Source organism: Leguminivora glycinivorella, chromosome 17 (assembly GCF_023078275.1).
Source record: "Leguminivora glycinivorella isolate SPB_JAAS2020 chromosome 17, LegGlyc_1.1, whole genome shotgun sequence".
Lineage (NCBI taxonomy): Eukaryota > Metazoa > Arthropoda > Insecta > Lepidoptera > Tortricidae > Leguminivora > Leguminivora glycinivorella.
In genome coordinates this window covers 14,097,262-14,110,557 of record NC_062987.1, presented here as the reverse complement: position 1 = coordinate 14,110,557, position 13,296 = coordinate 14,097,262, and the positions used below count along the sequence as shown (strand labels likewise).

Sequence of the window (13,296 nt, the reverse complement as noted above, 5' to 3'; positions counted from 1 at the left end):
TTTATGATTTCGCAAAATTGTTACAACAATCAAAATTTTCGAGCGGATTATAGGTCCGCCGATATAAACACACGTTGAGTACAGGGCGCTCAAGAACTGTGAGTATTGTCCCGCGGGCGAGCGGGAAGGAGAGAGCGGAGACTCGGCGAGTCAGAGGGAGACGACAGGAGAGGACTAGAAGAGACACGGTGACTAGAAGGAGACTAGACTAGAGAGTGCGCTCGCCCGCGCCGGCTTGGCCGCCCGTCCCTTCGCTAAGTACACATTAATTATTAAAATATATCTTCGCACTTTATTACATAAAATTCACGTTATGTTCTACCTACGTTAAAAAAGTAAAGGAAAGCGGGCTTTAAGAGTAAGTAATTTAGGTTCGAATTTGTACGCGGAGCCTATTTACACAGCGTACCATGGACGTTTGTTCCACTGACCCCGGTGACAATATTCAATGGGAAAAAGACATTATTACTAAATTAATATTACGTGAAACAGGAAAAAATGAGATCAATCATGAAATCTATTAAGTGATAGAAGTCTTAGAAATACAAAAGAAGATCTAAAGTAAACTACTCATTGGACACTGTCGCCGAGGCTGCGGCCTCGAAAACTTAAATTTAAAACTCCACTACAAGGTGACACTTATGAGTATCTAGGACACTAGACAAAAACTTAGTCTAACCTTATGAAATAATAATAAATATTTTGGTGCCAAAAAAATATCAACAAATATCAAACGATACTCGATAATATCCTGTATAATGCGAGTAACCGCAAACCCAATAATGTCCACTAATCACACAAGCTTTTGCAATATTAACTCAAGTAACTAAATAATAAAGCTGGTATTGATAAAATCCTACATCTCTCAAGTGAAAATCTCTTGTAAAATGAACCCTACTGTGTTAAAGTTTACTTTACAAAAGCCGTCTCGCGATAGATGAACCTCCCACCGGGCGTAAAGTACTAAGGGACACACACATTCATTCCATAAATAATTAAAGGGCAAAGATTTAGAAGTGAAGGGTGAAAGACCCTGTATAGGGATAACTAGCACACGCCACAACAAATCGAAAAATACGAAACACACGAGACCTTGTATTGAGATATGTACAGGTCTGATCCTTGCAGTGGTAGATACTGCGTTTACAATGCCATATTTAGTTTTCCGACTACTCGATACTAGTCTAAAACAAATGACAAGCTAGACTTGTCGACGTTTGACCGCTCATATCGTGTGATCGTCCGACCGCCTGATGCTAGGCAGAAACAAATGACAATCTAGTAGTAGTCTGACAGATGATATCGAGTGGTCGGATTGTAAACATGGCACGGGCTAACACGTATAAGCTATCCTCGAGACGGTGCGAGCCGGGCGGGAGGAGCGCGAGCAGCTTACTCCTTGACCTCAAAGTACTTGTAGGTGGGGTTCTCGTAGCCGTTGATCTGCATGTTGGCCACGTGCCGCTCCTCGGGGGTCGGGGCCACGGCACCGGTCTGCTCCACCTGCAGGAACATTATCTGTGGTCAATCATGTTGTGCTGGTGTCAGTTTGTACAGATGTGTGCAAGTGAGGGTTATCTAACCGATCGTGATCGTGAGCCATCTGGCTTCCCAAATACCTATTAAACTGTATGCAAATAAACTATAAGTTGCGCCATTGAGTATGTAAGTAGAGTTATAGGTACAATGCATGCATGTGTTATTTTCAACTCCAAATCTTTATGAAAATATAACGTTTAACTTTAGCATAGGCGTGACTATTCAAACGTCTCTCGGTACGATTGTAAGTAGTAGAGGATCAGGGGAAACTGCCGAGGCGTAAGGTGTAAATTTTAGTGAGTAGTTTTGTGGGTAGTGCGGTGTGTAGTGGAGATGGAGACTAACCTGCACGAAGCCCTGCGGGGCTTGCCGGTCGCGGCGGCGCGCCACGGCCAGCGCCACGGCCGCCGCGGCCGCCAGCGCGGCGCCGCCCACGCACAGCGCCGGGTACAGCGCGCCGCTGCCGCCGTTGCCCGAGCTGCGGATCGTGTAGCCCTGAAAACATTTTTTTAATGTTATTATAGTGTATGTAGTCCGATGATCTGTTTAACATCGCAAAGAGACAAAGACCGATCGTTGTGAATATCCCTCGGGGAAGAAATGCAGACGCACGCTGGACAGCAGTCAATTGGACGTCTTTCGGCTGATAACACTATATTTTGTACCCAGGCGACTACCAAAATACAGGTTGTGTTTTCCTACAAACCCAAAAGCCAAATTTTGTAGCTATCTAATATAGCAGCAATCCAAAGGAGGAAAAAAGTTAAGCTTTTCTTCCAAAATACAGGTTCTGTTTGTCTATAATCTGTATTGTGGCAGTAACATCAGATAAAACTAACATTTAAAAGATATACTCACAGGCTGAGAGTGCGACACCTCGTGTTTGAGGGCGTGCGCCTGTGGCGGTGGCGCGTGCTCCTCCGCTTGCTCCAATGCTGCCCGCAGTCCTTCGCCTTCCGTCTGCGAACATCAGAATTGATTTGAGTTACAAAGAATACAAATCTTTGTTCATTATAAAAGTTAAATTGTTTTTTATTTTCATTTTAATAAATGACCGCAAATGCATGCATTTGTTTACAGCGTGCTTTTTAATGGCTCTTGGTTTCATACCTCACTAGTGGATCGTCGGCTTGATGTCTCGCCCACAATGTCGGTCTCGCCAGTCTCGACCTCGGGAACCTCAGTAACCGTACTGGTAATGATTTCCTGAAATACAAATTATCGTGTAAGAATCCATTCTCCACCATGGTCCACTATGTCACTGGGAATTTCAGTTAGCTTTTCAATTTGGCAGGATATTTGATGTGCATTATACCTTAAGGATTATCAATTCAACACAATCCATCACAAAACTATCAAAAATCGTACATTAAATTACACGGTTCACTCTCTTTTCGAGGTCACCAATGTCAAAGTGGCTACACGGATTAGAAATTCAAACCTTTTCGTATTTTTGATAAAACCAACTGGCCACTGTGTTTAATACTAAAGCGCGGAGATAGAAATAGCCAAGCCAATCGCTACGTCAAGTTTGGTACTCCCATCAATTGCCATTACAAACTCGGTATAACCGCTCGTGATCTACTGACGTCGTGGTCTACTCACAGTAGTGGTGGTCTCCTGTGTGTAGGCAGCCCGGGTGGTGAGGTCGTGCACGGACGAGGACGCGGGCGGCGCGGGGGAAGAGGAGAGCGGCGCCTGCGTGCTGGGTGCCAGGGTTGTCTCCTCGGCTTCAGAAGCTTCGCTGGCCTCGTCATCGGTTTCTTCGGTCTCTTTCACGCCGTTGGAGGTCTGGAGAATGGAGTTGGAGGTCGTTAATAAAGTGGCGGATAAATGAAGTCGCACGCGGGTATAGCAAGATCCAAAAGACCCAGAAAACAGCTAAATTATATTGAAGTTGTAGTCCGTTAACACCATAAATTGTGAAGAAGTTGTCCTCATCAGAGGATTTTGTCCTGACCGCTTTTGGGCACGACGATTGCGTGTTCGAGCGTAGCTGTTCCACACGGTGTACAAGTACATGGTAGGTGACTCGCAATTCAGTTCAATTTCGATATCGATGCGATCAAGGAACCTTCGGCGTCGGGGGTTTAGAGATATTAGACCTTTATGGTAACATGAACTCACCCTAGCCCTTTCCTCCTGGATATCTTGTCGCTGGCGTGTGCGCTGGTCTCTTTTAGCGCTCAGCTGTTCCCTGGCGGCTTGCTCCCTCTGAACTTCGGCCTCGATGCGGTCCAGCAGCAGTTCTTCGGCCTCCGGGGTCATTGACATTAGAGATACGGCCATGTCGTCTTTGGATTGCATGGACTGTGGAAAAGAGCAAACAAATACGTGGTGAAGATGATGTGATAGATAAGAGAATAGTCTTTTGTATGCAGACGCCGAAAGTTTTTTTTTTTGCGTTACTCTAAATTCTTACATGGTTTATATTTTGTAAAATGCAACCATTGTGAACAATAAAAGACGAACCTGAACGTAGTCCTCAATAGCAGTGCCAATATTGTTGTACAGATGCGGGCGACGTCGGAGGGATGACAACGCGCGTTGGAGGGCTCGATCAGCGTCCTGAAAGATAATAATAATTTTATTATACTTCAATATTTTAGGTTATTAGGACCAGTATACCATCTTGCTAGTTAAATTATTTGATGCGAAAGATGTCCAATCCAACTACTAAAATGATATTGATTACAACAAGCGAATCATGGAGACAATGTGCGTGGGGCGAAAAGGGTCGACAGAGTCTGAAACACTTCGTTATGCTCCAAAACAGGCATTATCGATGACCATGTGGCCGCATTAGACTGGACATACCATGTACGGTATTTAGTCATCCACAGAGGTGGGCTTAATTACCACGAAGTGGGAGCCACAATGCAAATGCCTGAAAGGTCGTCCCAAGAGGAGATGGCAAGAGGGGCCCATTTCTCAAAACTGGAAGTTACAAGTTATAATACAAGCGGAAGTTTCTTTCCAACTTGTCATATTGGACATTGACTACCACTTGTAAATTGTAACTTGTAACTTCGAGAAATGGGCCCCTGGACGCATTTCTGGACGGATATTACAAATAACGTATAATGGCGATGTACTTGCTGCAATAATGGCGACTGATGTTATAATGCTATCTCTTTCTATAGATTAGATTAGATTAGATTAATTTATTTCTCATTGAAAATGTACATTAAATTTTACATGTCAGAATAAAATAAAATGCATTCACAAAAAGATCGTCATTACACAATATCAAAATAATAATAAATTATAATAATGGTCTAAAATCTAAATCATTCGATGTCAGTAGTAAAATTAAGTATACAGGAAAAAATAAAAAATATAAAAAATATACAACAAAATACCTATCATATATCAAAAGTGACAAATAACTACGAGTATAACTATATTCGGCTAGGACCTCCTAGGTAATTTCAATCAAAGTTACATATATATTTTATTTAAAATGAAAATAAATAATTGTACATATCTTATTCTTTATATTCTTTGACAGAATAAAGCGTTTTGTTCAATAACAATTGCTTTAGTCGGCGCCCAAATACATCATCCGATGTTTCATTTCTGAGAGTGGCGGGTAGACGTTCGTAAAACGACGGGCCTATTACGCGTGGGTTTTTGTCGAGCAACGCAAGGCGCCGCGGCACGGACTGTAATCGGCCGGTCTGGCGCGTTATTCTGCTAGGCATGTTTATGCGTTTAAATGAGTCGATATTTCGGCGTGTGAACATGATAATTTCATATACATAGAGGGAGTAGTGCGTCATCTAAATATATAAAAGAAGAAGCTGACTGACTGACTGACTGACTGACTGACTGACTGACTGACTGACTGACTGACATATCAACGCACAGCCGAAACCGCTGGTCCTAGAGATTTCAAATTTGGCACGTAGGTTCCTTATACAGTGTAGAGGAGCACTAAGAAAGGATTTTCCAAAATTCACCTCCTAAGGGGGTCAAATGGGGGTTCAAAGTTTGTATGGGGAAACAAGATTAGTTTGACTATTTTATTCGAAACTTCACAGGAAGATTCCTTAAGACATATGACTGAATACATGTTTCAGGTTTTTTGAAAATTTAACCCCTAAAAGGGTGAAAAGGGGGTGATAAAGTCAAAAAATCAATATGGGTATCGTTTTTATGGTTTATCGGGTCGCTGATCACGATAAATACAACGTTTTTAAAATCTAACGAGGCGGAAGTGAAATACCTTCTCCCCTGTTTTGGTGCAATGGGGTTTAAATATCAAAAAAATATATAAAAGAAGATATTGACTGACTGACTGACATATCAACGCACAGCCGAAACCGCTGGTCCTAGAGATGTCAAATTTGGCACGTAGGTTCTTTATATAGTGTAGATGAGCACTAAGAAAGAATTTTTCAAAATTCGCCTTCTAAGGGGGTCAAATGGGGGTTCAAAGTTTGTATGGGGAAACAATGTTAGTTTCACTGTTTTATTCGAAACTTCACAGGAGGGATCCTAAAAACATATGACTAAAGACGTGTTTCAGGTTTTTTGAAAATTTAACCCCTAAATGGGTGAAAAGGGGGTGAGTCAAAAAAACAATATGGGTATCGTTTTTATGATTAATCGGGTTGCTGATCACGATAAATACAACGCTTTTAAAATCTAACGAGGTGGAAGTGAAATACCTTCTCCCCTGTTATAGTGCCATGGGGTTTAAATATCAAAAAATATATAAAAGAAGAAACTGACTGACTGACTAACTGACATATCAACACACAGCCGAAACCGCTGGTCCTAGAGATTTCAAATTTGGCACATAGGTTCCTTATATATAGTGTAGATGACTTCTAAGAAAGGATTTTTCAAAATTCGCCTCCTAAGGGGGTCAAATGGGGGTTCAAAGTTTGTATGGGGAAACAATGTTAGTTTCACTGTTTTATTCGAAACTTCACAAGAGGATTCCTAAAGACATATGACTAAATACATGTTTCAGGTTTTTTTTTGAAAATTTTACTCCTAAAGGGGTGCAAAGGGGGTAAAGTCAAAAACACAATATGGGTATCGTTTTCATGGTTTATCGGGTCGCTGATCACGATAAATACAACGATTTTAAAATCTAATGAGGTGGAAAAGAAATTTTCCCCCCTGTTGTTGTGAAACGGGATTAAAATATCTAAAATAGCCATAAGTATAGGTTTAGTTTTTATCTTTACTTCTGGTTCAACAGATTTCAAATTGACACGGAAGTTCCTTAGAGGAGCACTAAGAAAGGATTTTTCAAAGTTCACCTCCTAGCATGATAATTTGACAGGGGCAAGGACAGGTACAGGGACAGGGACAGGGACAGGGACAGGGACAGGGACAGGGACAGGGACAGGGTCAGGGACAGGGACAGGGACAGGGACAGGGAGGGACAGGAACGGGTTAGGGATAGGGATAGGGGTAGGGGTAGGGGGGGTAGGGGTAGGGGTAGGGGTAGGGGTAGGGGTAGGGGTAGGGGTAGGGATAGGGATAGGGATAGGGATAGGGATAGGGATAGGGATAGGGATAGGGATAGGGATAGGGATAGGGATAGGGATAGGGATAGGGATAGGGATAGGGATAGGGATAGGGATAGGGATAGGGATAGGGATAGGGATAGGGATAGGGATAGGGATAGGGATAGGGATAGGGATAGGGATAGGGATAGGGATAGGGATAGGGATAGGGATAGGGATAGGGATAGGGATAGGGATAGGGATAGGGATAGGGATAGGGATAGGGATAGGGATAGGGATAGGGATAGGGATAGGGATAGGGATAGGGATAGGGATAGGGATAGGGATAGGGATAGGGATAGGGATAGGGATAGGGATAGGGATAGGGATAGGGATAGGGATAGGGATAGGGATAGGGATAGGGATAGGGATAGGGATAGGGATAGGGATAGGGATAGGGATAGGGATAGGGATAGGGATAGGGATAGGGATAGGGATAGGGATAGGGATAGGGATAGGGGACGGGGACGGAGATAGGTATAGGGAGAGTAGGGGGTAGGGACGGGACGGGGACGGGGTCGGGGACAAGGATAGAGATAGGCAGTGCAAAATGCAGGTGGCTCAGTGGGAAGGGATTAGTATTTAAGTAGGCATCGGCGAGTATCCTGCATCCGTAATAACTATTACATTCAAAGTGCTGTAAGAAGATCGTTGTTTGCTTGCCTTTTATGTGTTTACGTTTGCAATAAGTATAAGCACAATGGAAAAAATTGTAAGCGATAATGCAAGGAAGTATTTTTTACCCTAGCGACCATAGCGTCGAGATACTGGCTATGTGGGTTGTATGAAGTTTCCCCAGTATAAATATTTATATAGGTAAAATACATACATATTCGTACCTACTACCTACGCTGTGGTCGCTGTGTAACAATTCTACAATCATTGCAAGAATTTCTTTTAAAACAATAGTAATATGTGTAAGGTACAGTCAGCCAAAAAGCGGTGTAAGGTTCTTGGCTGACCGTACAGCAAATAGATCAGTTACAATGGCCCTCCAGTCGACAATTGCCCCGCTTTACCTTAATCGAAATAATCGCGGACAGATGTACCTACAAAAAAACCTACGGATCCAAATGAAAATCTTATTTTTTGTAAACGTTTCAATAAGAATACTTTTATTACGCGGGCGAAGCCGCGGGTAAAAGCTAGTTATATTATATTCTTTGAAGAGCTGTCGACAGGGGTGTCTGGGATGTACACCTGCTAGTACACGTAAGGCTTTTTTCTGTAAGATAAACACCCTGTTTGATTCTGTACAATTTCCGTATAAGATAATACCGTATGCCATGAGTGATTGGAAATATGAGTAATAGATTTGGAGTAGTGACTTTTTTGAAATAATTGGCTTGAGTTTACGCATCGCAAATATAGCACTACTAAGCCTTTCGCATAGCTTATTTATGTGTTCTTTCCATTTTAGTCTTGCGTCAACGGTAAATCCAAGGAATTTGCACGAATCACAGCTTGGAATTTGCGATTTTATTTGTGGAATATTCATTGAAGGACTGGCCGAAAAAAGGATGATATTGGATTTTGTGACGTTGAGGATGAGACCGTTTGCCGAGAACCAGTCATGCAGTTGGTTGCACGTGTTTCCTATTTTTTCCTCGAGCTGCGAATACGTCTGCGCCTTCACTACCACGGTGGTGTCATCAGCGAATAGCACCATCTTACCTTCAGCAACTGAGCAAGGGAGATCGTTTATGAATACCAAAAATAAGGAATTCCCGAGCGCTGAGCCTTGGGGTATGCCTTGTTCTAATATACCTGCATCGGATTTAACATTTTTGCCCTTGATTTTGACCTCGACTGTCTGCCGTCTGTTTTCAACACAGAGAACCTCCTATAGAGTGGCAGTCTTGTATATTTGGTTCGCGATACGAGTCACCAGTGTTTGGGGTGCGAGGAGCGGGCGGGGAATGTGTTAAGCGCGCTGTGATTGGCCGTTTCAAGGACGGCGGGCAGTCGCGCCAGATGAAAAGGGACAGAAGTATGACTGTCCCTCTACTGCCGCGTAAGTGGCCAATGTAAGTTGACCTATGCCGGCTCTGAATAAATTATAAATATGACTTATTTGTGGAATGTAATGCCGTCTGTTTTTAAATTTGAGCTTCTTGTTACCTTTCCACACCATTTCACACTACAGGTGGACATCTTTAAGGCATCAAAATACCCTTTTCCAATTTTTTTGTGCGAAAAACACGCGCTGCTTTCGGGTCTGTTACTTGGTCGATACTGATCGGGCACGGCGAGCGCCCGCGCTTATATCAGTGCAAATACTAGGAAGGCTGGCCACCGCGAGTCGTCTTGTAATAGATGTCTATAGGGGTTGGTCTGTGGTTTTCAAGGAACGATTTGAATAGTTTTCGAGTGTTATTTGCAATTCCATAGTTTTCTAACTTTTCTAACAGTAAGTTATGGTTTATAACGTCAAAGGCTTTGGACAAGTCGCAGAATACACCCGCCGGTTTGTCCTTTTCGTCCAACGCCGTTGCTATGCAGTCATATATTTCGTATGCGGCTGTTGTGGTGGATCTATTTTTCTGTAAGCAAATTGTTTGTCCGTCAGTAGGTCATTTGTCTCTAAGTGATGCATTAAGCTATTTGATATAATAGATTCAATTAATTTAGAAATGTTAGGAACTATAGTGATAGGCCTGTAATGGTCTACAGCAGTTTTGTCACCCTTTCCTTTATAGACAGGACATACTCGAGTGCTTTTCAGTACGTCCGGGTACTCACCGCACGAGAACATAGTGTTTATGAGTTCTACTAGTAGCCCTGCGACGACTGGCCATACACACTCGAGTATGTTTAAGGAAATATCATTGTTTAGATGAAGATCTATTGCGAAGTTCCTACTCAAATTTTAATAGCAATGCAGCGAAGAGGATGATTTGTAGTTCCTTTTTCATATGTACATACTTCTAATTTCAACTGTTCTGTCATATTTTTTCCTGTCAATATTCATTGTCGATATTCATTGTAAAGACCTTTTAATATATCGTTTTTACAAAAATCTGGAGTTTTACGACATAATCCCGTTATTCCCCGGCAACATGGTCCATAAGCAAACCGGATAATAATAAAGGAACCAGGAATTATAGAAGGACCGAGAGGGAACCACCGTAAATTACCATCTCACTGCGGATTCGTTACGGCTGCCGAGCCCTGTGGAGGAATCTTCAGGACATCGGAGAATACGCCAGTGTTGAGTGTGCGAGGAATCTTTATTAGGACCAGCACTCTCAGTTCAGGTATTTTATAGGTAGGGCTTTATGAACTCCAGGTTAGTGAATATTGTTTTATTGTGAATGTTCAAAAGTGCGTAGGTATATCATATTAATTTCTTATTTTATTCAAGGTCTACGCACACCAGCTTCCCAAAATGGCTAATGAAAAAGATTTAATTCGGAAAAGAGGCAGTTAAGAAGGTCAACTGACAGTTTTCTCCAATTATATAGCTAAATTAAAGGAGTCGTCTCTGTCGTCTCTTACTCAAGTCGAAGCCAATCAGCTGCAGCTGCGCACAGGTAAGATAGAATCGTTGTATGAGCTCTACGATAGTGTGCAGACTCAGTTAGAATGTAGCGCTGAAAATATAGACGCATATTTGGCAGACCGCGACGAGTTCTTAACAAATTATTTTTCTGTGCTCGCGCAGGCCCACGAGATGCTCGACAAATTCAATAAAAAACGCGATGAATTTGAATCTTGTAGTAATCGTGAGTCGCGGTGTGGTACAGCAAATAAGAAACTCGTTAAGCTTCCAACTATACAGTTGCCAAAGTTCCAAGGCGCATACGAAGGTTGGCTAGGTTTCAGGGACACCTTTACAAGTTTAATTCACTCGAACGATGACATCGATGACATTAATAAATTTCATTACTTGCGAGCATCGTTGGAAGGCTCTGCGGCCTTAGTCATACAATCTGTCGAGTTTTCTGAGACCAATTACGCAGTAGCATGGACGCTCTTGTGTGAACGGTATGACAATAAAAGATTACTGTTGCAAAATCACGTGTCGGCATTATTTAACACTGAGCCGATCACAAAAGAGTCGTCTGTGCACATTAAACGCCTCATGGATGAAGTTAATAAAAATCTGAGATGCTTAGAGTCACTAGGCGAGCCTGTTAAGCATTGGGATACGCTGTTAATTCACATTATTAGTAAAAAGTTAGATAGTGTGACATTTCGTGAATGGGAAGAACATAAAGGAAGCTTAGATAAAAATAGACCTGTTTCATTTGATAGTTTTATCAATTTTATGCGTAATCGTGCAGACTTAATTGAAACTTTGGAGTTGTCGAGCGCTTCAGGCGCCGGTCAATCGAGTCAGCCGGCTAAAACCGCGTCGAAACATAGGACTTTGCTTTCTACACAAACCGCCAAACAATGTGTTACTTCCATGGCTAAGCCGTGTCCGAAATGTAGTGGTGAACACACTTTAAACAACTGCGCTCAGTTTCTTGCCTTAAGTAATGACGAGCGACTTAAATTGTTGCCGACTTATAAGGTATGTTTCAACTGTTTCCGTGGCGGTCACTATGCCAACCAGTGCAAGAAACCAGGGTGTAAGTTATGTAAGCGGAAACATAACACGCTTATTCATCTCGCAGATCATAGTTTGAATGCAGGATCAAGTTCGTGTGAGCGGTCCGGAGCGCAGGCAGGCACTTCATCGACGCAGGTGGCGTCGGGGGTGGAGCGCGCGCCCATCACTACGTTAGCAGCCAGCATGAGTACAGCATCAGCGTCTCAGTCGTCCGCACCTGAGCAAGACGTCGTGCTACTAGCAACTGCATTGATTAAAGTCTATGATAAAAATAATCGCGAATTTATTGTAAAGGCAGTGCTAGACAATTGCAGCGCAACAAGTCTTATAACTGAGAAGTTGTGTCGTCAGTTAAACATAGATGCTTATCAGGTAGATAAGTCGATTATAGGAGTGAACAAGTTGACGACGCCTGTAGGTAACCTATGCCAAGTACCGATCAAGTCGTTAGATGATACCTACTCTACTCGTCTGCTGTGTTGTGTGCTGCCATCTATAACGGATCCCACACCTTATAATCAGATTGATTCTCAAAACTTGTCGCGTTTGAACATACCGACTGATCTGCGCTTGGCTGATCCTAACTTTCACACCCCATCTGAAATTGATATTTTGATTGGAGGTGAATTATTTTGGGCGTTGTTAGGGTCACACAAAATTGAGTTAGGTGATGAACGAACTGTTCTATGTGAAACTAAATTGGGATACATAGTAGCTGGTCCGTTGATGAGCGGCCATGCGTCAACTTCGTCGCAACCTATTAAATGTCATTTCACTAATGTCATTTCTACTTCTAACGCCAACTTGATAAATGATGAGATTCAAACTCAACTGTCACGGTTTTGGCAGCTTGAAGAGGTCTGTAATAAAGACGCTCATTATTCCCCCGAGGAGAAGGCGTGCGAGAAGCAATTCACCGAAACTGTCACTAGGTTGGAAAATGGCAAATTTTGCGTGCGGTTACCGTTGAAGGAGGATCCTAGCGTCCTAGGAAATTCTTTTAACCGCGCTAAACAGTGCTTCTTGTCACTAGAACGTAGATTTGATTCACGTCCTACTTTTAGAGACATGTATAAAGAGTTTATGGCAGAATACGAGTCACTTGGTCACATGAGTGAGTGCAAAGAGTTTAGATTAGAGCAGAAAGCGTACTACATCAGTCATCATGGGATTTTAAGGGAAAGTACCACTACGAGACTGAGGGCAGTGTTCAATGCTAGTGCTCCTACCAGCTCTGGGGTATCTCTGAATAATATTCAGATGGTAGGGCCCACTGTACAGGACGACCTTTTATCTATATTGCTTCGATTCAGGCAACATAAGTACATTCTTTCAGCGGACGTTGAAAAAATGTATAGGCAAATAGTAGTTCATCCTGATGACAGATACTTACAGCGGATTTTGTGGCGTGATGATCCGTCAAAACCTTTGAAGATCTTCGAGCTGAACACCGTCACATACGGAACTGCCAGTGCTCCTTATTTGGCAACTCGGTGTTTAAAACAGTTGGGTCTTGAGTGTGAAGATGAAGTCGTTCGCGAGATCATCATTCACGACTTTTACGTCGATGATCTGCTCACTGGCGGGGATGATTTGCAAGAGTTGTGTTCGATTAGAAGCAAGGTAACGTCCACTCTAGCATCAGCGGGTATGAATTTAAGAAAATGGAAGTCT

General features: G+C 42.6%; 1 protein-coding gene across 1 annotated transcript in view; it reads right to left on the bottom strand.

The window, feature by feature from the left end:
* Positions 1–1,255: 1,255 nt before the first annotated feature.
* Positions 1,256–13,296, bottom strand: part of LOC125235229 (amyloid-beta-like protein) — a 349,914-nt gene continuing 337,873 nt past the window's right edge. Inside the window, exons 13-19 of the mRNA XM_048141716.1 lie at positions 4,012–4,107; positions 3,667–3,849; positions 3,145–3,330; positions 2,650–2,745; positions 2,398–2,499; positions 1,885–2,034; positions 1,256–1,503 (exon numbers count right to left, since the gene is read on the bottom strand). Coding sequence (XP_047997673.1) covers positions 1,393–1,503; positions 1,885–2,034; positions 2,398–2,499; positions 2,650–2,745; positions 3,145–3,330; positions 3,667–3,849; positions 4,012–4,107 — 924 coding nt within the window. The 3' untranslated portion in view covers positions 1,256–1,392. The remainder of the gene's footprint in view (positions 1,504–1,884; positions 2,035–2,397; positions 2,500–2,649; positions 2,746–3,144; positions 3,331–3,666; positions 3,850–4,011; positions 4,108–13,296) is intronic.